This window comes from Trachypithecus francoisi, unplaced genomic scaffold, assembly GCF_009764315.1.
Source record: "Trachypithecus francoisi isolate TF-2019V2 unplaced genomic scaffold, Tfra_2.0 Lachesis_group3, whole genome shotgun sequence".
NCBI classification, from domain to species: Eukaryota; Metazoa; Chordata; class Mammalia; order Primates; family Cercopithecidae; genus Trachypithecus; species Trachypithecus francoisi.
In genome coordinates, this window is record NW_022681468.1 from 155,012,486 (window position 1) to 155,039,640 (window position 27,155).

Below are 27,155 nucleotides of genomic sequence, written 5' to 3' on the forward strand. Positions count from 1 at the left end.
TACCAGAGGCCGGAAATGGGAGTAGGGGACCACCAGGGAGGTGGAGATGGTTAATGGGAACAACAACAACAAAAATGAATGAATAAGCTGAGCATGATGGTTTATGCCTTTAATCTCAGCACTTTTGAGAGGCCAAGGTGAGTGAATCACTTCAGTCCAGGAGTACAAGACCAGCCTGGGTAATATGACAAACTATTGACTCTACAAAAAATATGAAAAAACTAGCCAGGCATGGTGGCACATGCCTATGCCAGCTACTTATTAGACTGAGGTGGGAGGATCACCTGAGTCCAGGAAGTCGTGGCTGCCATGGGCCATGATTGTGTCACCATACTCCACCCTAGGTGACAGAGTAAGACCCTGTCTCAAAAATAAAAAATAAAAATAAAGATAAAGGATGAATAAGACCTAGTGTTTGATAGCACAACACGGGGCCTATAGTCAATAATAATTTAATTTCACATTTTTAAATAACTAAAAAAGTGTAATTGGATTGATTCTAACATAAAGGATAAATACTTGAGCAGATACCCATACTCCATAAATATATATATACCTACTATATACCCATAAAATTAAACAATTTTTAACAGAAAATTTAAAAGCAAAACAGCAGAAAAATAAAAATAGCTATTGCTGAAAATTCAAAATATAATAAAGTGTAGGAAAGCAAATAAAAATCATACCTTTCTTGCCCCATAGTGTACATAATCCACATATTGGTGTATTCTCTCGTGATTTATTTCCTGAGAATTTGTTTTATATACAAGGTTATGTAGGTACACACTTCTATATATTTTATTTACATAATGAGATTAAACTATACCACAATTTTGCCTCCTTTTTCTTCTAACATACCATGTTCGTTTTCCTGCATAACTATGTATGCTTATTTTTTTTTTTTTTTGCTTTTCAATAGCCTGAAATTGAACTCTCCCTCTCTCTGATTTATTTATTTTTTTTTTCACTTATCCTTATTTTCTTTCTTTTTTTTCTTCCTGAGACTGTGTCTCGCTCTGTCACCCAGGATGGAGTGCGGTAGCGTGATCTTGGCTCACTGCAAGCTCTGCCTCCTGAATTCATGCCATTCTCCTTCCTCAGCCTCCCAAGTAGCTGGGAGTACAGGCACCCACCACCACGCCTGGCTATGTTTTTGTATTTTTAGTAGAGACGAGGTTTCACCTTGTTAGCCAGGATGGTCTCGGTCTCCTGACCTCGTGATCTGCCCGCCTTGGCCTCCCAAAGTGCTGGGATTAAACAGGCATGAGCCACCGCACCCAGCCTTTTTTTTTTTTTTTTTAATATTTTAAGTTCTAGGATACAGGTGCACAATGTGCAGGTTTGTTACATATGTATACCTGTGCCATGTTGGTGTGCTGTACCCATTAACTCGTCATTTACATTAGGTATATCTCCTAATGCTATCCCCCGCCGGCCCTCCCCACAATAGGCCCCAGTGTGTGATGTTCCCCTTCCTGTGTCCAAGTGATCTAATTGTTCAATTCCCACCTATGAGTGAGAACATGCGGTGTTTGGTTTTCTGTTCTTGTGATAGTTTGCTGAGAATGATGGTTTCCAGTGTCATCCATGTCCCTACAAAGGACACAAATTCATCCTTTTTATGGCTGCACAGTATTCCATGGTATATATATGCAACATTTTCTTAATCCAGTCTGTCACTGATGGACATTTGGGTTGATTCCAAGTCTTTGCTATTGTGACTAGTGCTGCAATAAACATACGTGTGCATGTGTCTTTATAACAGCATGATTTATAATCCTTTGGGTATACACCCAGTAATGGGATGGCTGGATTAAATGGTATTTCTAGTTCTAGATCCTTGAGGAATTGCCACACTGTTTTCCACAATGGTTGAACTAATTTACAGTACCAACAACAGTGTAAAAGTGTTCCTATTTCTTCACATCCTCTCCAGCACCTGTTGTTTCCTGATTTTTTAACGATTGCCATTCTAACTGGTGTGAGATGGTATCTCATTGTGGTTTTGATTTGCATTTCTCTGATGGCCAGTGATGATGAGCATTTTTTCATGTGTCTGTTGGCTGTATGAATGTCTTCTTTTGAGAAGTGTCTGTTCATATTCTTTGCCCACTTTTTGATGGGGTTGTTTCCTTTTTTCTTGTAAATTTGTTTGAGTTCTTTGTAGGTTCTGGATATTAGCCCTTTGTTAGATGAGTAGATTGCAAAAATGTTCTCCCATTCTGTAGGTTGCCTGTTCACTCTGATGGTAGTTTCTTTTGCTGTGCAGAAGCTCTTTAGTTTAATTAGATCCCATTTGTCAATTTTTGCTTTTGTTGCCATTGCTTTTGGTGTTTTAGACATGAAGTCCTTGCCCATGCCTGTGTCATGAATGGTATTACCTAGGTTTTCTTCTAGGGTTTTTATAGTTTCAGGTCTAACATTTAAGTCTCTCATCAGGCCGGGCGCGGTGGCTCAAGCCTGTAATCCCAGCACTTTGGGAGGCCGAGACGGGCGGATCACGAGGTCAGGAGATCGAGACCATCCTGGCTAATACGCTGAAACCCCGTCTCTACTAAAAATACAAAAACTAGCCGGGCGAGGTGGCTGGCGCCTGTAGTCCCAGCTACTCGGGAGGCTGAGGCAGGAGAATGGCGTAAACCCAGGAGGCAGAGCTTGCAGTGAGCTGAGATCTGGCCACTGCACTCCAGTCCGGGCGACAGAGCGAGACTCCGTCCCAAAAAAAAAAAAAAAAAAAAAAAAAAAGTCTCTCATCCATCTTGAATTAATTTTCGTATAAGGAGTAAGGAAAGGATCCAGTTTCAGCTTTCTACTTATGGCTAGCCAATTTTCCCAGCACCATTTATTAAATAGGGAATCCTTTCCCCATTTCTTGTTTCTCTCAGGTTTGTCAAAGATCAGATGGCTGTAGATGTGTGGTATTATTTCTGAGGACTCTGTTCTGTTCCATTGGTCTATATCTCTGTTTTGGTACCAGTACCATGCTGTTTTGGTTACTGTAGCCTTGTAGTATAGTTTGAAGTCAGGTATTGTGATGCCTCCAGCTTTGTTCTTTTGGCTTAGGATTGTCTTGGCAATGTGGGCTCTTTTTTGGTTCCATATGAACTTTAAAGCAGTTTTTTCCAATTCCGTGAAGAAAGTCATTGGTAGCTTAATGGGGATGGCATTGAATCTATAAGTTACCTTGGGCAGTATGGCCATTTTCATGATATTGATTCTTCCTATCCATGAGCATGGTATGTTTTTCTATTTGTTTCTGTCCTGTTTTATTTCACTGAGCAGTGGTTTGTAGTTCTCCTTGAAGAGGTCCTTTACATCCCTTGTAAGTTGGATTCCTAGGTATTTTATTCTCTTTGAAGCTATGGTGAATGGGAGTTCATTCATGATTTGGCTCTCTGTTTGTCTATTACTGGTGTATGAGAATGCTTGTGATTTTTGCACATTGATTTTGTATCCTGAGACTTTGCTGAAGTTGCTTATCAGCTTAAGGAGATTTTGGGCTGAGATGATGGGGTTTTCTAAATATACAATCATGTCATCTGCAAACAGGGACAATTTGACTTCTTCTTTTCCTAACTAAATACCTTTATTTCTTTCTCTTGCCTGATTGCCCCAGCCAGAACTTCCAACACTATGTTGAATAGGAGTGGTGAGAGAGGGCATCCCTGTCTTGTGCCAGTTTTCAAGGGAATGCTTCCAGTTTTTGCCCATTCAGTATGATATTGGCTGTGGGTTTGTCATAAATAGCTCTTATTATTTTGAGATACGTTCCATCAATACCAAATTTATTGAGAGTTTTTAGCATGAAGGGCTGTTGAATTTTGTCAGAGGCCTTTTCTGCATCTATTGAGATAATCATGTGGTTCTTGTCTTTGGTTCTGTTTATATGCTGGATTACGTTTATTGATTTGCGTATGTTGAACCAGCTTTGCATCCCAGGGATGAAGCCCACTTGATCATGGTGGATAAGCTTTTTGATGTGCTGCTGAATCCGATTTGCCAGTATTTTATTGAGGATTTTTGCATCGATGTTCATCAGGGATATTCGTCTAAAATTCTCTTTTTTGTTGTGTCTCTGCCAGGCTTTGGTATCAGGATGATGTTGGCCTCATAAAATGAGTTAGGGAGGATCCCTGTTTTTCAATTGAATGGAATAGTTTCAGAAGGAATGGTACCAGCTCCTCTTTGTACCTCTGGTAGAATTCAGCTGTGAATCCATCTGGTCCTGGACTTTTTTTGGTTGGTAGGCTATTAATTATTGCCTCAATTTCAGAGCCTGCTATTGGTCTCTTCAGGGATTCAGCTTCTTCCTGGTTTAGTCTTGGGAGAGTGTAAGCATCCAGGAAATTATCCATTTCTTCTAGGTTTTCTAGTTTATTTGCATAGAGGTGTTTATAGTATTCTTTGATGGTAATTTGTATTTCTTTGGGGTCAGTGGTGATATCCCCTTTATCATTTTTTATTGTGTCTGTTTGATTCTTCTCTCTTTTCTTCTTTATTAGTCTTGCTAGCGGTCTATCAATTTTGTTGATCTTTTCAAAAAACCGGCTCCTGGATTCATTGACTTTTTTGTGTCTCTATCTCCTTCAGTTCTGCTCTGATCTGAGTTATTTCTTGCCTTCTGCTAGCTTTTGAATGTGTTTGCTCTTGCTTCTCCAGTTCTTTTAATTGTGATGTTAGGGTGTCAATTTTAGATCTTCCGTGCTTTCTCTTGTGGGCATTTAGTGCTAAAAATTTTCCTCTACACACTGCTTTAAATGTGTCCCAGAGATTCTGGTATGTCGTATCTTTGTTCTCATTGGTTTCAAGGAACATCTTTATTTCTGCCTTCATTTTGTTAGGTACCCAGTAGTCATTCAGGAGCAGGTTGTTCAGTTTCCATGTAGTTGAGCGGTTTTGATTGAGTTTCTTAGTCCTGAGTTCTAGTTTGATTGCACTGTGGTCTGAGAGACAGTTTGTTATAATTTCTGTTCTTTTACATTTGCTGAGGAGTGCTTTACTTCCAACCATGTGGTCAGTTTTGGAATAAGTGCGATGTGCTGCTGAGAAGAATGTATATGCTGTTGATTTGGGGTGGAGAGTTCTGTAGATGTCTATTAGGTCCACTTGGTGCAGAGTTGAGTTCAATTCCTGGATATCCTTGTTAACTTTCTGTCGCATTGATCTGTCTATTGTTGACAGTGGGGTGTTAAAGTCTCCTGTTATTATTGTATGGGAGTCTAAGTCTCCTTGTAAGTCTCTAAGGACTTGTTTTATGAATCTGGGTGCTCCTGTATTGGGTGCATATGTATTTAGTATAATTAGCTCTTCCTGATGAATTGATCCCTTTACCATTATGTAATGGCCTTCTTTGTCTCTTTTGATCTTTGATGGTTTAAACTCTGTTTTATCAGAGACTAGGATTGCAACCCTTGCTTTTTTTTTGTTTTCCATTTGCTTGGTAGATCTTCCTCCATCCCTTTATTTTGAGCCTATGTGTGTCTCTGCATGGGTCTCCTGAATACAGCAAACTGATGCATCTTGACTCTATCCAGTTTGCCAGTCTGTGTCTTTTAATTGGAGCATTTAGTCCATTTACATTTAAGGTTAATATTGTTATGTGTGAATTTGATCCTGTCATTATGATATTAGCTGGTTATTTTGCTCGTTAGTTGATGCAGTTTCTTCCTAGCGTCGATGGACTTTACATTTTGGCATGTTTTTGCAATGACTGATACTGGTTGTTCCTTTCCATGTTTAGTGCTTCCTTCAGGATCTCTTGTACAGCAGGCCTGGTAGTGACAAAATCTCTAAGCATTTGCTTGTCTGTTAAGGATTTTATTTCTCCTTCACTTTTGCAACTTAGTTTGGCTGGATATGAAATTCTGGGTTGAAAATTCTTTTCTTTAAGAATATTGAATATTGGCCCCCACTCTCTTCTGGCTTGTAGAGTTTCTGCCGAGAGATCTGCTGTTAGTCTGATGGGCTTCCCTTTGTGGGTAATCTGACCCTTCTCTCTGGCTGCCCTTAACATTTTTTCCTTCATTTCAGCTTTGGTGAATCTGACAATTATGTGTCTTGGAGTTGCTCTTCTCGAGGAGTATCTTTGTGGCGTTCTCTGTATTTCCTGAATTTGAATGTTGGCCTGCGTTACTAGGTTGGGGAAGTTCTCCTGGATGATATCCTGCAGAGTGTTCTCCAATTTGGTTCCATTTTCCCCATCACTTTCAGGCACCCCAATCAGACATAATGCCATATTTCTTGGAGGCTTTGTTCATTTTCTTTTTACTCTTTTTTCTCTACATTTCTCTTCTCGCTTCATTTCATTCATTTGATCTTCAATCAATGATAATCTTTCTTCCAGTTGACTGAGTCAGTTACTGAAGCTTTTGCATTTGCCACGTAGTTCTCGTGTCATGGTTTTCATCTCTATCAGTTCTTTTAAGGTCTTCTCTGCATTGATTATTCTAGTTATCCATTCATCCATTCTTTTTTCAAGGTTTTTAGTTTCTTTGCGCTGGTTACGTAGTTCCTTCTTTAGCTCTGAGAAGTTTGATCGACTGCAGCCTTCTTCTCTCAGCTCGTCAAAGTCATTCTCCGTCCAGCTTTGTTCCGTTGCTGGCGATGAGCTGCATTCCTTTGGAGGGGGAGATGCGCTCTGATTTTTTGAATTGCCAGCTTTTCTGCCCTGCTTTTTCCCCATCTTTGTGGTTTTATCTGGCTTTGGTCTTTGATGATGGTGACATACTGATGGGGTTTTGGTGTGGGTGTCCTTTCTGTTTGTTAGTTTTCCTTCCAACAGTCAAGACCCTCAGCTGCAGGTCTGTTGGAGTTTGCTTGAGGTCCACTTCAGACCCTGTTTGCCTAGGTATCAGCAGCATAGGCTGCAGAAGATAGAATATTGCTGAACAGCAAGTGTTGCTGTCTGATTCTTGCTCTGGAAGCTTCATCTCAGGGTGTACCCAGCCATGTGAGGTGTGATGTGTCGGTCTGCACCTCAGTTGAAAATGCAGAAATCATCCGTCTTCTGTGTCACTCACTCTGGGAGCTGGAGGCTGGAGCGGTTCCTATTCAGCCATATTGGGTGCCACTCCCCTACTTTGAAAAGACATTAATTAATGGCTGGGTAGATTTTAATGATATTTGTATTTTACATATGAACATATAATTACTTATTTACTTATGACATATGCATAATGAAATAATTATATAAGTAATCTTGTTGGAAAGATTGGTTTTTCTAAATCATTAAAAATAACATTATGATTGTCATATTTTCTAATAAATCTTCATGCACATTTCTGGTTATTGTTTTCTTAACTTCCTAGGAATGTAATTTCTGGGTTAAAGAATACAAAAGATTTAAGACTTACACACTAACTACTCTGTGAAATAATTTTAGCCATTGTTTCTTAAACTTCTGTAGAATTTTGAAATTATCATCTTATAAGTGAATAATGGATTATATAATGGTTTTGTGGGCTTTGTGTCCTAAGATCATTTTCTCATTTTCCAAAAGGAAGGTGAATTTTAATACAAATTGCACTATTAAATGTTTAGAACTATTCTTTGAACAGCTTCCTTGTTTATTAATAGTATTCTAATTTTGTAATTTTTTTCAAGAGAATTAATTTATTGATTACACATGATAATGGATGATATACAAGCTTCAGTCCCATCTATAATTTTATCTGGTACCATTATTCAATTTAGATATATTGCATAGGATGTGTCAACACTCATTTTTATAACCAATAATTTCATGATTTTGCTTGGGTAATCCATTTTTATGGTGAACTTCAGGTCACAGCAGTAACTATCAGTTCAGCTACACAAAGGTTTCTGAAGACAATGGCTTCTCCATCTAAGCAGGTTGTATATAAATTCCAAATAGAACCTAGCATCACCCTGAAGGAATTCTAACTTCACACTATTCGGGAAATTTACCAAGATGGCTTCAGAGTAGACTAACTACACAGCACATTTTTTAAAAAGACACATTTATTCAGCATCACGATCAGACTATTACATTTAGCAATCAACAGCATGGGCGCACAAAAAAATCTACAATAATACCCTTTGTTGGAATGCTTTACACTTTCCACAGAAGAGAAATTAAAGTGACCTGTTATAAAACTCGTCACAAATACAGTCCTTGAGTTTTTTGCCCATACACATGAGTATATGTCTAAAGCATGTCTTCTTTGTAGCAGCTAGGCCCTGCCACCACTGTGCTTGACTGAGTTCACAAATCTGTTGTAACCTGTAGTTTCCCTGTCAACTTCTCTGGCTCTCCTCTCCTGTTAAGCTTTGTTTCCTGGCAATAATTAAAATCTTCTGCCACTGTTGTAGCTACTGCCGCTACTGGAAACACCATAGTCACCTTGGTGTCATGGTTTAGCAAAGTATTGGCCTCCACCACCGTAGGAGCCAGAGTTTCTGCCTCCAAAGTTTCCTACCTTCATGGTTCCAAAATTTGAAGATTGATTGTTGTAATTGCCAAAATCATTGTAGCTTTCACCACCTCCAAAATTGCTTCCACTACCACCACCAAAGCCACCTCTGCCTCCATTGTTACAGCTGTCATAGCTGCTACTCCTGCCATAACCACTGCCCTGGTTTCCCTAATGCTATCCACCACTTTCATAGCCCCTGCTTCCTCCAGAGTAACCAGGGCCACCTCCTCCATAACCACCATCATTACCAAATCCATTATAGCCATCCCCATTGCCACCATACCCACCAGCACCACAGCTGCCACCAAAGCCACCATGACCACTGAAGTTTCCTCCACTACCAAAGTTGTCATTCCCACTGAAATTTATCTCCACGACCACCACCAAAGTTTCCAGAACCACTTTGTCCTTTTTGGCTGGATGAAGCACTAGCCATCTCTTGCTTTGACAGGACCTTCCTAACTTCACAGTTGTAGCCATTCACAGTATGGTGTTTCTGAATGACAGTCTTATCCACGAAGTCATGGTCATCAAAGGTTACAAAGGCAAAGCCCCTTTTCTTCAATTTTTCCATCATGTTGAAAATAATCTCTTAGGTGATGTTCTTCCGTGTCTTCTTTAATGCCACCAACAAATATCTTTTTCACAGTTAAGTGGGCACCTGGTCTTTGATAATCTTCTCTTGAGACAGCTCTCTTTGGTTCCACAACTCTTCCATCCACCTTGTGTGGCCTTGCATTCATGGCTGCATCCACCTCCTCCACAGTGGCATCTGAGACAAACCAAAAGCCCCAGAATTCTCGGTGTTTGGATCTCTCATTACCACACAGTCTGTGAGCGTTCCCCGTTGCTCGAAATGGCTCCTTGGGCTCTCATCGGTTGTTTCAAAGCTCAACCCTCCGGTAAGAGCTTCCTCAGCTGTTCAGGCCCTTTTGGAGACTCTGACTTAGACATGATGGCAGGGGGAAGAGAGACTTTAACAATGCTTCCTCGGTGGCATCCACTGGCAGAAATGCTGATTTTGTAATATTTTTCAATGTTAGTCAAGGTTTATATTCTCAAATGGTTCTTCAGTCTTTGATACAGAAACAACCTTCTGTGTTGTTTTTGATACTTACCTCTATGTCTCTGAATTGTATGTTTGCATTACTACTTCACGATTCACTGCCACCACCACTAATATTAGCATTATTTATTGACTTTCCACTCTGAAATATGCAGATTTCACTGTGTTTACTCCCTTTCCCTCCATTACATATGTGTTCTCTTTCCCTCCTTCCATCTTCCTATATGGTTATATTGCAAGTCTGATTGGATCAGTATCCAGTGTTTATATTATAATAACTGTAAAAACCCAATACACAGCTGAGATAGTCAACTCTGGTAATAAACCTTTCTTTTCCTGTACAACTTTTATTTTTTCTCGAGTGAATAATTTTCTTGTTTCATTTATTTAGTAGTCTCTGTACTTACTACAAATTCAGCACTACACTCATTGCCAGTTTTCTAATCTCTTAACCAGATGTTCAGACCTATGAAGTATTTTGTCAGTTTCTTCCTGAAGAAGTCTTTTCCAGAGCCTTCTGACTTGATCTAATCTGAGCCAGGTTCTCGCTATGCCTATTATAAGGCTAACATTCGAGCATGTCCTCATAATACTGGGGTTTTCTTTACCTTCTTTCTGTGTTGAGAGTCCTTGTTGCCTGGATCCAGTGTTTTCCTTTGTTTACTCTTATTTTTGTGAAGCACATTCTCCAAGAGATTTCTAAGAAAGAACCCATGGGAGTAAATTTTTGAAGACTGTGCATACCTGAAAATGTCTTCAGTCTTTCCTCACGTTTGATTGATTCTGTAACTGGTCATAGAATTCTGTTTTGGGATTGATTTTCCTTCTGGATGTTGATAGTATTGCTTCATTGCCTTGTAGCTTGGTGTACTGTTGAAAAGCCCAAAGCCATTCTGATTCCTGACTAAGTGTAGTATGTGATGACTTTCTCCCTCTCTCTCCATTTCTTCTTTGGAAGTGTATGGAATGTTCGTTTTGCCCCGAGAATTGTGACTCTTAGGTGTATCTTGGATGTGTATGTTTTTATCCACTGTGCTGGAACAGGAATAATATTCAGTTTTGAAATTTGAGCCGGGCGCGGTGGCTCAAGCCTGTAATCCCAGCACTTTGGGAGGCCGAGACGGGCGGATCACGAGGTCAGGAGATCGAGACCATCCTGGCTAACACGGTGAAACCCCGTCTCTACTAAAAAATACAAAAAAAAAACTAGCCGGGCGAGGTGGCGGGCGCCTGTAGTCCCAGCTACTCGGGAGGCTGAGGCAGGAGAATGGCGTAAACCCGGGAGGCGGAGCTTGCAGTGAGCTGAGATCCGGCCACTGCACTCCAGTCCGGGCGACATAGCGAGACTCCGTCTCAAAAAAAAAAAAAAAAAAAAAGAAATTTGAGCTGTGGGAAGTTTACTTGAATTATTTCATTGGTGTACCTCCCCTCTGGCTTTGCTTTTAGAATTTCTATTATTCTGTAAATTCTTCTTTATTTCTGTTATTTAAATGTTCCTTAACTTTTAACTTTTGTCTCCTAATTTTGATCTTATTCATTTTGTTCTTTCTAGAATTTCTAAATTTTGCTTCCAATCTTGTTTTATGTCATTTTTAATTTTTAAAAGCTAATTTTTTGTTCTTTAAATGTTCTTTTTGTTTAAATCTATAATACCCAATCATTAGTGTAATATATTCTCTAATCTCCCTAAGAATATTAATAGCTTTTGTTTGTTTTCATTTTCTTCTCCCATGCATAGTCTGTTTTCTTCACTGTTTGTTTTGGTCTCTAACTTTCATTTTAGAAATGTTCCTCAGATTTCTTGTAATCTGTGTTACTATGCTAATATTTAAGAGCAGGGAGCCTAAGAATTTGATTGTAAGCACTAGGTATGTGGATGGAGCTTTTTGACCCCGAGTTTTACTATAGGAGAATCTGAAGAAAAAATAAACTATTTTTTTCTCTATGCTTGCACACCACTCAGTACAACACTTGTGACACCAGATGTGTGAGGTTTTTCCCACACACCAAGCAATTCTCCAGCAAACACCAACTGTCTGTCTTACTATTCTATTCAATTCTGATACCACAGGTTAAAGGCTTAGTCCCACAAGACTGCCACCACTTCAGATGCCAACCACAGGTAGTAGGTTGTTAACTCTACTTCTGACTAACTGGCCATAAATCAGGCATTCCAATGACCTTTTCCTTGGGTTCCATTAATTTGTGTGAACAGCTCACAGACTCTGGGAAAATCTTTACTTACATTTACTGGTTTGTTCATAAAGCTTATAGTTTAGGATACAGAGGAACAACCAGCTGCAGAGATACAGAGGGCAATGTATGTAGAAAGGCGGCACGGAGCTTCCAGGCTGTCTCTCAGTGCACCATCCTCCAGGCAACTGCATGTGATCAGCGATCTGGAAGCTCTCTGAACCCTGTCCTTTCGGGTTTTCATGGAGGCTTCATTATGTAGGTGTGATTGATTACGTCATTGGCCATTGGTGGGCAACTAAACTTTGAGCACTTTTCCATTTCCACATAGCTAGGGGATAGGGCTGTAAGTTCCAACCATCTAATCACAAGGTTGGTTTCCCTGGCAACCATTGCCCATCCTGAGGCTATCCAGGAGCCCACCAAGGGTCACCTCATTAGAACAAAAGATGTTTCTATCACTCAGGAAATTACAAAGGTCTTAGGAGCTCTGTCTCCGGAACTGGGGTCAAAGACCAAATGTTAGAACAAAAGATTCTCCTGGCACTCTATCTACAAGAGTATTAGGAGCTCCATCTTGGGAACCAGGGGCAGAGAACAGATATTTATTTCTTACTATTTCACAGTATCACAAAAAGTATAGCAAGACTACTTAATCTGAGTTGTTCATATTCCAAAGCAAAGGATTCTCCATTCTCCTGTCTTGAAGGTGATAGCATGCTCTAATTTGCTTTTTTCTAGGAGTTGATTGGGAAAAATAGCTAGAGGTCTCAGAATCATGTGTGTGTGTGTGTGTGTGTGCGTGTGCGTGTAATATGTACAATATATATAATATATATATATATATAATTTGATTCCACCTATTTTTATTATATACCTCTGTCCTTAACTATGTCTCATTTCTCCCAGGCCAGTTCCTCTGTTTATCTGCTGCAGGGAATAAACCTCCAGCATTCTGCCAGGGTAGAAGAGAAGCAGTAGCCTAGAGAGGGACCTAAGAATCCGACTGCTTGTTAATTAGTGCCCTTTTTCTTTCCCTCTCACTTCCAGAGGTACCTGGTGTCACTAGCTCCTTACCCTTTTGATTATTCTATTGTGTAAATCAGATTGGTCCTCAGCATTCCCCATTGTTGGCCACAGGCTCAGTGTTCTTGGTCCTGATAAACTGGTTAATGCTGTCACCTCCTCTCCTGTGTTCTCCATCTCTGTGGGTTTATGCCATTTTATGAAATATTTTCCAGTAACATTTTAAAAGGGAGTGAGAGTAGATGCATAGATTCAATCTACCATCTTTACCAGTAGCAGTTATTCTTTGAGATTTCTTATGATCATCTAAGTCATGTGCTAGATGGAAGAGCAAAATTATATTTATATTTTTAAAAATTATGAGTATGTAGGTTTAGTTGCTTTTTCTAAGCCAACTCTCAAAATATCGGGAAATCTGGCCTCCAGCCTTGAGTCAAAGATAAACAGAAATGTATTGACTATACTTAAGAAGCATACCACTCTGCTGGGTGCTGCAAGAGCTAAACCTGGATAAATGCAACTTAGATTTCAGGCTTAAAGCTTGTTAGGGCATGTATTCATTTTTAACTCAAGAAAGGCACATATTTTAAAATACAGACTTCCTTTCCTAAATGATTCCCCACCTCATAAAAGATTAGATCCAGTTATTGTTAACTCACACATTTTCTTCTCACTCTTCTGTAGAAGTTAACTGGTCTTCCTTATAGGCTTGACAAAAGCACAGTTTGCAGTCCCCAGCTACCTATTACTTAAAAACGAAAGGGAAAGCAAAGTTCACAAAAATTGACTTGAAGTTGTGTGTGAGAAAGACAGAATTTTAAGACTTGTTCCCTGCAGTGGTGACTTTATGGGAAAAAATGCCTTTAACTGACCTTGGAAGTCAAAAGGGTTTAGAACATCTTTGAAAGAAGATTTTGAATTTTGAACATAACCAAGCTGGAAGGATATATAGAACTTTATGATTGAGACATCCAATGGCTATTATAAATAAAAATTATAAGCGGTATTAAAATGTACTTTAAGAGAGTAAAAATCATGTATCACAGAACTTCAAGGAAAAAGGTTACATGTTGTGAGAGAATTCAGAGTAACTTTAGAGATAAATTGATAGCCCTAATGAGCTTGAAGGATAGGTAGGATTTTTGACTGGCTGGATTGTTGTAGGTTAGAGAACAGTTTGTACCAACACATGAGGAAGGAGAAACACAATGTATTTTCAGAAGTTAGTCTCATTTATTTGGAATATACTTTGAGTATTGAAGGGCAAATGGGCCTACGGCATGTTTGACATTAAAGCCCATGACTAACTAACTCTGCTTCACCTTCTGTTAGGTTGAATGGGGCTCGGTTAGTTTCTGCTAGCTTGGAGATAAATCGTATTTTGGCTAGAGATCATGATGGTAGGAACAGCCAGAGGAATTCTTGCGTTGTGATAAGTATATATAAATTGATAAAGCTGACAAAAGAATTTGAAGCCATATCGTGAGAGATTTTGAATACTGGAGGAGGATGTTAACAATGAGGAGTAACTGAAGGTTTTAAAGGAAGACAGTGGGATTCTCAAAGGTGTGTTTTAAGTAGAGTAACTGGCAGTGGTGTCTATTGATTGTAGTATTTAACAAAAAGAGGTGCAGGTCCTCGGCAGTTAGTGGCTATTCCAATATGACCCTCACATTTATCTGAATGCATGTTGTAGATGAGCTGTTAGTTGATAATGTCATGTGGTACTGATAGAATTGAATAAATGTGTAAGAACTTCTATACCGAGTTCTATGCTAGCTGCTACATATAAGGACTTCTGTGTCTAGTTCTATGCTAACTGCTATAAGAACTACAAAATAAATCAAAGACTTGGCATTTTCCATGAAATGTAGAGTATAGAAAGTGAGGGAGGGAGATCCCTAATAAATTTAACTAGGTAGAGTCACTTGGGAGCTAAAAGATGGAAGATGCCCACATGACCTCGAGTAACTGATGAAAGGGTTAGGACTGATTTGAAAGATGGGTGGTGGCAACAAAGTGAATCAATATGAATGAAGACTCTTTGACAAGAAGGCATTCAAGAACAGCAAAGAAATTTGGTCTAAATGAAACTAAGAGCTGGTGTTGGTAGATCAGTAAGAATAGGTTAGGTGGGAAAGTAAGGCCCATTCGTGAAAAGCCTTAAGAGATGGGCCAAGGCCGGGCGCGGTGGCTCAAGCCTGTAATCCCAGCACTTTGGGAGGCCGAGACGGGCGGATCACGAGGTCAGGAGATCGAGACCATCCTGGCTAATACGGCGAAACCCCGTCTCTACTAAAAAAAAAAAAAATACAAAAAACTAGCCGGGCGATGAGGCGGGCGCCTGTAGTCCCAGCTACTCGGGAGGCTGAGACAGGAGAATGGCGTGAACCTGGGAGGCGGAGCTTGCAGTGAGCTGAGAGCCGGCCACTGCACTCCAGCCTGGGCGGCAGAGCAAGACTCCGTCTCAAAAAAAAAAAAAAAAAAAAGAGATGGGCCAAGTGATTTGGGGTAAGAAATAAATTTTAGAAGTCTCTTCAACTGAGATTTATATTATTGAAAGAAATCTCAGGAGATTTAATCTGGCAGCAGTATTCATGGATTAGGAGTAGAAGATGGAAATGAAAAGGAGTGTAAGATGCTGTTACGGGAAACAGGTGTGAGGGCTCATAGTATGTAACCACTGACAGTAGGAATGGAGAGATGGAACAAAGCTGAAAGAAAGATTTTTATGGAAGATTGAAAAAGAAATTAGCACCAAATTGCCAGGAGCTAGAGGAGAAAAAATTGAAGATTAGTCCACACATAATGATTGGGAAAACTGGAAATGTTTATTTGCTTCCAGTTTATATGCAGAGGAGAACAGGGTTGAGAAAGAACATGATAAGCTTGATCTTACACATATTTAATTTTAGATTATATAAACCAAAGGCATATGTTTTTTAACCTATGAGATTGCAGCACAATGGACATGTTCAGGCTAAAGCCTAAGGTTTGTTATCTATCAGGAAATTATGAAGAGTCAAACATGACTTTAAATTCTGGTTTTGTTTGGTTCTAAGCTGATAACTTTTGCAAATCAAACTAGTTTTTACCTGTGGAAAAGAGTAAAAAATGAAATTAGCAGCCCCTTTATTGAGTGTGTGTTACGTGCTGGGTGGCACTTTCATTATTCCATTCATGGGATTTTCTTCCTGAAAACAATCAGGTAGGCACTATTGTCATCTCCATGTTACAGATCACAAGTTCAAGCCTCAGAGAAAGCACTTGCGTAACCTAAGATCATGTAGCCAGAAAGTGACAGCCGGGATTTGAATGAACGAAGAACTGTCTGTCTCCAAAGCCAGTGCTTTTAACCGATTATGCAATGCTGCTTTCACTGTGCCTCACTACAACATGAACCTTGCCCACTTAGAATTAAGTTGTGTTTTTATTAAGTGCTTACTAAGTGCTGTACATTGTGCTAAGTGCTTTTTATGCATTAATTTGTTTAATCATCTATGAGATCAGTACTATTATTTACGACGAGGAATCACTTATGGGGTGAATGTTTCCATTGCCCAGCTGGGAAGTAGCAAAACTGGAATTTATGGTTAAGTTTATCTGATTTCAAGCCTGTGCTCTTTTTTTATTTTTTAAAGTCATTTTGAGTATTAAATAAGATGATAATATCATTATCTTAACCTTAAGGCATAAACCAAATAGTCTTTAATTAGTAGTGATAGTATTAGCAGCAGCAGAATAGCATAAAGGTGATGGTTGAAGCCATGGAGTGCATGGTGCTGTTATAGGGAATGCATTAAGAGAGAAGAACATATTCTAGAGAAAACAGTGAGGGATATTTATAACTTAGGAACAGCAGGAGGGAAATGAGTCAGAGAGGCATAACAATAACTTAGAAAATATAGTAATGTGGAAGCCTGAGGAAGATAATCGGAAAGATTTGAGACGTAAGTGGTATTATATGCCACATAAATTGGAAAAGGATAAGGCCATTGGACTCTCCCAGAAAACTACTATATAGAGAACTGAGTTCTCTATATCAGTAAACAGAACTACCATCTATCCACTTTCCAAATGCAGAAAGCTGGGAATTTTCCTAAATTTCTTTTTTAACTTTCCTCAATCCTCCCTTCAATTAATCATTAATTTTGATGGAATTCAGGACACACTATCCCAAAATATGCCACCTTGACATTCAGGAAAACAGCAGAAGCAGGAAGGTCACTTTCTGACCTCCCTCCATTCATTTTATGGCCCTGAAGTGGGCCATAAAAGAATCCTTTGACTTTCCCCTAAAGTCTTAAGACCTTCATTCTGGAGCCATCCTCTCTATGCCCAGAGGAAAGGAATGTCACACAGGGATACAGAAAAAAATCTGAACAAATTGACCTTGCTGAGTTCTACCCCAGTTTATTACCATTAGATCATTTCTTGTTTCTTTGGATCTTCATTCCATTATGAAGTCTTCCCATGTCACATAAAACTTATTAAATAGATTTGTATGCTTTTCTGCTTTTCTCTTCTAATTCATCTTTTGTCATAAAGTCCTCAACCATGAACGCTGTGATGAAGGAGGAAGAGATACTACGTTTACTCTCCTATAGTTTCAGCCTCCAAAGAAAATCTCTCAAAATATCTAGTCTCTCCTTTCCATCCCCACTGCTGCTTGCCAGCTTGGGAAACCTCCACCTCCTGCTTAGATTCCTCCAGCAACTGCTCAGTTCTTTTTGCTTCTAGACTTACATCTGGGCCCATTCTCCATCATTCATCCAAAATGATGTTTCTAAAATACAGATGCAGTCAGGTCAGTTTTTTGCTTAAAACCTCTCCAAGGGTTGTCTCTGACCTGTCCTGTGTCTAGCCTTTCAGCCTTGTCTCACTGCCATTATTCATCCAGTTATGCTCAGCTATGCCAAACTCGTTTAAATTTCTAGTACCTATCATGTGCTCTGGGATTTAACACGTGCAGTTTCTTCTGGAATATTCGTTCATTCTCTCTTGCCTTCTCTCATTCCCCTTCCATCTTTCAGGGTTAACTTAATCCTTTAGAATTCAGTTTAAGTTTTATTTACTTTGAGAAGCCTTTTAAGTTCCTTTTAGTTAGGTACCCTGCTTTATATTACCACAGCATTTCATGCACCTGCCAAAATAATCACTACCCTATATTGTAATTGCTCATTTAACTTTCTGTCTGTACAAGACAATAAGCTATTTTATGCAGGATACATGGCTGCTCCCGTTTTTATCCCTAGTATCTAAAACACTACTAAGCCTGTAGTAGATATTCAATAAATATATCCTTAATAAGTGTTATGAATGAATTATCTTCTATGTTGAGAATACCATTTATAAAATGAAATTGTGATTTTTGTAAACCTCATTGTTTCCTCTTAGTCGGGGTGGAGGTGAAGAAGTATGAGTTTGGCTTTTTTTTTCCATTTTAAAATGACTAACAGATAAATGAGACTGATTTAAAAGAAGAAAAAGTTTGATTTAATAAGAAATTCAACAGTTGTGATTATTACAGTGTTAGGGATATCATGATGCTCTTAGCCATTCAGTTCAATAATCAGCAGTATTCCATTGGAAGTATTATGAATATGAATATTTATCTATATAAATAAGTGTGCCAGAAAAAAATAGATTCATGTAAGTAATTTCTTTTTAATTTACTTGGAATTCATTTTTAAAATGCTGAGACTTCAAGGCATTCTTACAAACCATGAAATCACCCAAGTTAGCCACATCTGTTCAGATGTTTTCAAAACTTACCCTAACATTAGATAGCAACCCAATTTTCACCTTCTCTAAAAGAGAACACAGCACAATTTAGATATATGTGAAACAATAAACATACTTTTATACAAATGAAAATTATAAAATAAGTTTTTAAAGAAATCGTATTGCCTTTTTAAAATTATTATTATTATACTTTAAGTTCTGGGATACATGTGCAGAATGTGCAGGTTTGTTACATAGGTATACACATGCCATGGTGGTTTGCTGCAACCATCAACTTGTTATCTACATTAGGTATTTCTCCTAATGCTATCCCTCCCCTAGACCCCCACCCCCTGACAGGCCCTGGTATGTGATGTTCCCCTCCCTGTATCCATGTGTTCTCATTGTTCACCTCCCACTTATGAGTGAGAAGATGCAGTGTTTGGTTTTCTGTTCCTGTGTTAGTTTGCTGAGAATAATGGTTTCCAACTTCGTCCACGTCCCTGCAAAGGCCATGAACTCATCCTTTTTTTATGGCTGCATAGTACTCCATGCTATATATGTGCCACATTTTCTTTATCTAGTCTATTATTGATGGGCATTTGGGTTGGTTCCAAGTCTTTGCTATTGTGAACGTGCTGCAGTAAACATACGTGTGCATGTGTCTTTATAGTAGAATGATTTACAATCCTTTGGGTATATACCCAGTAATGGGATTGCTGGGTCAAATGGTATTTCTAGTTCTAGATCCTTAAGGAATCGCCACACTGTCTTCCACAATGGTTGAACTAATTTATACTCCCACCAACAGTATAAAAGCATTCCTAATTCTCCACATCCTCTCCAGCATCTGTTGTTTCCTGACTTTTTAATGATCGCCAATCTGACTGACATGAGATGGTATCTAATTGTGGTTTTGATTGGCATTTCTCTAATGACCAATGATGATGAGCTTTTTTTCATATGTTTGTTGGCTACATAAATGTCTTCTTTTGAGAGTGTCTTTTCATATCCTTCACCTTTTTGATGAGGTTGTTTTTTTCTTGTGAATTTGTTTAAGTTCCTTGTAGATTCTGGATATTAGCCCTTTGTCAGATGGATAGATTGCAAAAATTTTCTCCCATTCTGTAGGTTGCCTGTTCACTCTGATGAAAGTTTCTTTTGCTGTGCAGAAGCTCTCTAGTTTAATTAGATCCCATTTGTAGCTGTTCCTTCTGCTCATCCCTGCAGGTATAGGGGTGGTAACGGCAATGCCAGTGGTTCTCAATGAGGGGTGATTTTTTATTTTTATTTTTATTTTTTTGAGATGGCGTTTCACTCTTGACCCTCAGGCTGTAGTACAATGGTGTGATCTCGGCTCACTGCAACCTCTGCCTCCTAAGTTCAAGCGATTCTCCAGCCTCAGCCTCCTGAGTAGCTGGGATTTTTTTTTCCACCAATGACACCTGGCAATGTCTGCAGACATTTTTGATTGTCATGACTTTGAAGGCTATTAGCATCTAGTTCCTGGCCTCGGCCTTAAAATTCTCTCTATACTTTTCTTAACAAACTTACATAGCTTTAAAAACATCCATATAACAATAACTTAAAGAATAGATGGCGGGAACCCGGGAGGCGGAGCTTGCAGTGAGCTGAGATCCGGCCACTGCACTCCAGCCTGGGCGACACAGCGAGACTCCGTCTCAAAAAAAAAAAAAAGAATAGATGGCATGAAAACTATGTATTTTTCAATGTAGTTTGTTATTTTATGTACTTAAATTATGAAAAGAATCATGAAAATTCATGGAGAAATTAAACTTTTCAAAAGTCTGTTAGTGACTTAATATTTGTCATTACAATGATATTGATAGAGAAACTTATCAAAGAGAATGGCAAAAATTGCATTTGGAATGATTAAGTGCTGAGATACAATAATCCAAATTTTTAGTCGAAGCCAGAGACAGACCTGAGATAGATTAGGAATAAAGTTGCTGTTTTCGATGAACAGTGTGAATATTAGTAACATTAACTTTTAGAAAAGTAAATAGAAAGGTTGTACCCCATAAATAAGTCTCTGGAATGTGCACATCTGGATGCTTCAGGTACCTAAACTGACCTTCCTGTCACATGCATACATCATGCTTTTGTGCTACAAAGATTCTACTTTTTAATAAGGTGCTGTGTCTTAGCAGATTCATTAAAGAAAGTGGCCGGCATAGGCTTTACTTCTTGAGGAGGTTCTCTCAAGACATCAAAGGGCCTTCGAGCTGGCTAAAAGTAATCCAACAAAGATGAATTTTTCTATGAGTACTTATGTCTGTTAGAGCTTGAAGCTAGTGGAGTTTAGAGAGGCCACAAAAGATATTGTAAGGATTTAGTCATGCTATTTCTTGGTTCCTCAGCCATAGAAACCACTGGGTTCTTTATCCCGATTTCTTGACTTGGAACCTATGTGTCAATACTGGTGAATCAGTAATAGAAAGGGAGAAGAGATTGTGCATTTTCATTTTTAGAGGCAACATCGCTGTTGCATCATTAGTGTGTGATGTTAAAATATAGAGTACAGTATATTTGGTAAGCTTCAAGAGACCAAGGAGATTGTCTCATTATCTTGTTTACTTTTGCAGCTTCGTCATCTAGCAAGGCCTGGCTAATAATTATTGTTCAAAAAGTGTTTGTCGAAGAACTGACTGAACAAATGAATGTGATAGAAATATTTTATGTGAATTGAAAATATCACTGGGTACATCCAGATTTTAATAAGTCACCTCTTGGATATATGAGTATTTTATAATGGTAATATTTTGGTTTAACATAGCAGCTTACATTATTTTACTAGGGACTAAGAGAACCACTTCTGTGGGATAATAACCATACTAAATTTGGTTTAAAAATCTAGTTATTCTTTGGTAGTGGATTACAGAAATTACGTAGAACTTCAGTAAAACATTTTCTAATGAAAGAATGCTAATTAATAAATGATAAGGTATACTCCCCACATAAAGAGAGTGGTCATAAGTCATTAAGATGCGACTGGAAGGTTCGTTTGGTGGAAAGTTGTTAGAAAGGGTCATTAGCACAGAGTAGAAAGGAGAGTGCTCCCCAGCACTGGTGCCAGACGTATGCCAAACAGATAGGAGATTTTTTTACTCTCAATATCAAGACCATTTAAATAGTATGGCTTATATTTAATGTAAATCATAGGCTTTTTTGTTTTGCTGCTTGGTTTTTGTTTGTTTGTTTGTTTTAATTTCAGGTTTGATTAGACAAATTTGTAAGTTACTCAACTTTTCTTGGAGTTGGACCTTCTTAAGGCTTGTCTGCAGCTTTGGAATTTTACTAGTTCTCAGTGCCCTCGGAACTTTCCTAATAATAACTGCAAGCATAATAAACCTATATGTGACTTCTTTTTGTTCATAGGCCTAAGGAAAGGCCTTGTATTGCTTTTTCTGTATTCTTGAGAAATTATCTAAAAACGATGTTTTTATTCCTTCCACTTAAAGGCAAAGAGTTGGGGGAGCCCAATTTGGCTGCATACATTTTTGTTTACTACTTTGTGACTGAATCTAGCTTTGAATCTAAAGCTAGTGTCATTCCCCAAATTTACAATAATCTTAATGTTATTTCTTTGTAAGAGTTTTGGCATTCTTAGAGATCCTATGCCTTACAACATTTTTGAAATGACTTTAAACATGTTTTAAGCAGAAATATAATTAGTTTTCCTTACCTTGCAAACTATTTTGGAATTAAAGTTTTTTGTATGGATTTTTTAGGACCAAATAAGATAGCATTTATGCTGTCTAATTTCAAACTTCTTTCTTGTTTTTTGTATTTCCCTATTTTCAGCTTTCTAAGAAGTATGGAGTACATGTTTGTGGAGAAGGTGGAGAGTATGAAACTTTCACTTTGGATTGCCCTCTATTTAAGAAGAAAATAATTGTGTAAGATACCATTTCAGCATTTTCTTTTTTTTCCCATAAATTTAAGTGATGGAAGCAACTTAACATTAAGCTTGAGGCAACTTTTGTTGGGAAAAATAGAACATGTCCTCTAAGTTCACAAACACTCAATTTGTTTAATACCAGTGAAGTTGTCTGAATACCTAAATCAATACCTGACAAGACGAGGCCTTCATAGAAGACTATAAACTTTTTAGACATTGCACTTTCGTTTACTTGCTGATTATGGCCTGCAGTAAAACTGGTACCTACACACTGACACTTTTATCCTTTCATGAAGTGTGAATTGCCTGTATTATTTATCTTTCATTACAGCTACATTTGATAAACTGCCACATCAGTAGCCTGTGGGTTCCATTAACTCCATCCTCTTTTTTCTTTTTCTTGGCTTTAACAACTTAGAATGGTAATGCTAAATGTTTCTCTTCAGTTATTTGGGGTTATTTTTACAAATAAACTTTGTTTTTAAATGAATTTAGTTGATGGTGAGTAGTATGATTTCTTTGCCATAAATTGTTAAAATTAATGTAGTGAAAAACAGAAACTTTCTTCAGTTTGTTACCTTATTATCCATGCTCTAATTTATGTTGCTCTTTTTATATGCTAAGAGAACACTTTATCTGCTTTTCTTAAGCCTGTATGCATCATGGAAAAGATTGTCAGAGTTAAGCTTGATTGAATGGAAGTCTTCAATAATTCTAACACTAAGACTTAACCTCTTTGTACCTATTAATAATGACGGAAGGCGTGATCTAAGAAAATTAAGACAACAACTCTAGGTGGATTTTCTTAAAAAATGCATTTATTTTGTACAATATGACAAGACATTTTCATTACCATATGCAGTATTCATGCACTCTTGCTTCTTTCATATTATTCTAATTTCTTTTCATTAATAATCACCAAAATCATTATCTATTTGACAAATACTCATCAAGTACCTATTACCTCCAAAGTGTTTTTCTGGGCTGATGTTGAAATAGTTTCTGCCTTCAAAGGGGTGAAAAAAGACATCTGTGTGTTATTATAATACAAGGTGGTAAAAAATAAGTCATAAGTTTATTCATGGGAGAGTACATATTTTTTTTGCCCATGATGATCACAAAACAATTAATGAATCAACTATTGATAAGTTATTACTTCTATGAAATAATACTGTTATATTCTTTATTTATTTATTTATTTTTTGAGATGGAGTCTTGCTCTGTCGCCCAGGCTGGAGTGCAGTGGCCGGATCTCAGCTCACTGCAAGCTCCGCCCCCCGGGTTTACGCCATTCTCCTGCCTCAGCCTCCCGAGTAGCTGGGACTACGGGCGCCCACCACCTCGCCCAGCTAGTTTTTTTGTATTTTTTAGTAGAGACGGGGTTTCACGGTATTAGCCAGGATGGTCTCGATCTCCTGACCTCGTGATCCGCCCGTCTCGGCCTCCCAAAGAGCTGGGATTACAGGCTTGAGCCACCGCGCCTGGCCTAATACTGTTATATTATTCAAGAAAAACATTTGCATGCTAGGGTGAAATTATAGTAGAAAATTTGGGATATATTTACTTATTAATATGGGACTAACCAAATTAGAAACAAAAAAGCACAGCAATAAGAGGAAAACATGCCAAAGAATAATAATTTCTCCATTTGCCAGACAAATTGAGGCCCCAGAGCACCTGGAAGTCTTTATGGGCAACGTGGAATTACAAGACATGTACTGCTTTACTCTACATAACCAGAAGATCTGTTTATCATAGTACTTTAGACCTAGAATATGAATCCTTTTCAACTTCCTCATTTTGTAGACAAGGAAACCTAAGCCTGATAGAGACAGTGGCATGAAGGGAATTACTCATGCTATTAAAGAGAAGTTGTCAGGGAAGATGGTTAGAACCCTCTAGTGCTAAAATGAGCTGTTCACTGCAAAGCGTGAGTAGAACTCCGCAAGTTGCTGCCCTGCTCTGTAGGAGTTCTTCCTGTAACCCAGGAGATGGACAGGCAAATCAACAATAAGTGATAGGTGCTACCCTGCAGGTGTGTACCTTGTAAACACAAAGGAGACCCTGTCTTTTCATTCTTACTCATTTGTGAGTTAATCACCAATCTCATTCTGATATTTACGCATATTCTTTGCTTATTTTTTTCTTCATAAGCTATGCCTCACTTCAGCTTCATACTTTTCTTTTGTGATACCTTTTCTCTAGATTGCCTTCTCATTTCTTACCACTTTGCTAAATCCTTTCATTTTTATATGCTTTGGCTGCCATTGCCTCCAGTGCTTGTTCCCATACTTGTCAGAGCATACCTTAGGCTATATGCTAAATATTGTTGGACTAATTTGTAATTTGTTGTCGTTTATTTTTGTGTATATATGCTGTTTCACATACTTATATATATTCCTTTCTTAGGTTATAACTTGAAGTTATAGGTTGGGAAATATCCTCAATTGGCAGAAAAACAATATCACTTAATGTAAACAAAATCTCCCCTCCTCTTTAAAATTGAAATGTCCTAAGCATACCTACCTGATACACAATAAATGCAAAGATGTGAGTGAACATGTTTTGTGCATTCTAAAACTGTATGTAAATGAAAGTTATATTATTTAGATATAATCTTCCATATAATACAATTAAAAGATGAGCTTGGTTCCTATAACTGTGTTTTAACAATTGAGTATTAATAATTTTTGATCCAATCATTTAGAATTCATTTTGGGGACAAATTTAATAACTTATGTTACATTTGATGTAATAGTGGTCTGCCACAATTAGCATGCAACTAATCATTTATTAGAAATCCCATTTCAAATGTCTGATTCAAATGACATTTTATTTTTTATAAAAAAAGATGATTACCTTTAAGGTGAGAAAAAATAAATTTTTGCATGCAAATTTATTTGATTATAGTTAGATATCTTTTTTTGGTGGGGAGGGGCCAGGTGGGCCAATGTGATCATGAGGATCCTTAGAAGAAAGACGCAGGAGGGTCCGAGTCAGAAAAGGGGATGTAACAACAAAAGTAGACTAGAGTGACGTGGAGCCATGAGCCAAGAAATGTGGGAAGCTTCTAAAAGCTAGGAAAAGCAAGGAACAGATTCTCCTTTAAAGTCCCAAGAGAGAATGCAGTTGTACCAACACCTCAGGGTTTTGTTTGTTTGTTTTTAAATTATACTTTTAAGTTCTGGGGTACATGTGCAGAACGTGCAGGTTTGTTACATAGGTATACACATGCCGTGGTGGTTTGCTGCACCCATCAACCCATCGCCTACATTAGGTATTTCTCCTAATGTTATCCTTCCCCTAGCCTCCCACCCTCAACAGGCGCCCATGTGTGATGTTCCCCTCCCTGTGTCCATGTGTTCTCATTGTTCACCTCCCACTTATGAGTGAGAACATGCAGTGTTTGGTTTTCTGTTTTTGTGATAGTTTGCTGAGAATGATGGCTTCCAGCTTCATCCACGTCCCTGAAAGGACATGAACTCATCCTTCTTTCTGGCTGCATGGTATTCCATGGTGTATATGTGCCACATTTTCTTTATCCAGTCTGTTGTTCATGGACATTTGGGTTGGTTCCAAGTCTTTGCTATTGTGAATAGTGCTGCAGTAAACATACGTGTGCATGTGTCTTTATAGTAGAATGATTTATAATCGTTTGGATATATACCTAGTAATGAGATTGCTGGATCAAATGGTATTTCTAGTTCTAGATCCTTGAGGAATCGCCACACTGTCTTCCACAATGGTTGGACTAATTTATACTCCCACCAACAGTGTAAAAGTGTTCCTGTTTCTCCACATCCTCTCCAGCATCTGTTGTTTCCCGACTTTTCAGTGATCGCCAATCTAACTGGCGTGAGATGGTATCTCGTTGTGGTTTTGATTGGCATTTCTCACCAGTGATGATGAGCATTTTTTCATGTCTGTTGACTGCATAAATGTCTTCTTTTGAGAAGTGTCTGTTTATATCCTTTGCCCACTTTTTGATGAGGTTATTTTTTTCTTGTGAATTTGTTTAAGTTCTTTGTAGATTCCACGATTGAAACTGTTTTCTATAATGAAGTAATTTAGAGACATCAGTTTGGTTCTATAAGTTTATTATGCCAGGTTCAGTGGCTCACGCTTGTAATCACAACCCTTTGGGCAGGGCAAGAAGATCACTTGAGGCCAGGAGTTTGAGGCTGCAGTCGTCTATAATTGCACCACAGAACTCCAACCTGGGCAACATTGCAATACCCTGTCTCTAAAAAAAAATATATTAAGTGAATAACAATAATAAAAAATAATAAATGAATTGAAGTTTATTATGAGATACTTTTTGCCCAAATTCCAATTAACATTTTAAAGTGTTTTAGGAAAGACTAGTATAACAGCCTTTGTCCGGAAATAATTTTTTATATTTTTACCTAGAACAGTTTACAATTCACTTTTTGTGTCCATTAATATATGAAGTCATTCACCTCTTGATACAAATTTTGAGATGAGAAAATGAGCTGTTTCTCTGAGAAGCCCTCCTGAGAAGAATTATAGCCTAACTTTTAAAAGAAAAGGATAATTGTAGGTCCTCAAATTAGAAACCTGCTCTCTTATTACTTAGTTTATGTATATTAATAGTTTACTTAGTTTATGTATATTAATAACTAAAGTCTTAAGGTTGTGTTAATGAAAGTAATCATTTTCTTCTCTCTGTTCGTGTATATGTTTTTATGTCAGTATTTGAGACAATTCTATAGTTCTATTTTATTCATCAATATCACTGTATTACTGCTGCAAAGTTGCCACGTAAATG

General features: G+C 38.1%; 1 protein-coding gene across 1 annotated transcript in view; it reads left to right on the plus strand.

Moving 5' to 3' along the window:
- The window catches only part of DPH6 (diphthamine biosynthesis 6), a 176,802-nt gene that overhangs the window by 144,389 nt on the left and 5,258 nt on the right, over window positions 1–27,155 (plus strand). Inside the window, exon 7 of the mRNA XM_033190651.1 lies at window positions 22,270–22,364. Within this exon, the coding sequence (XP_033046542.1) occupies window positions 22,270–22,364 (95 nt within the window). The remainder of the gene's footprint in view (window positions 1–22,269; window positions 22,365–27,155) is intronic.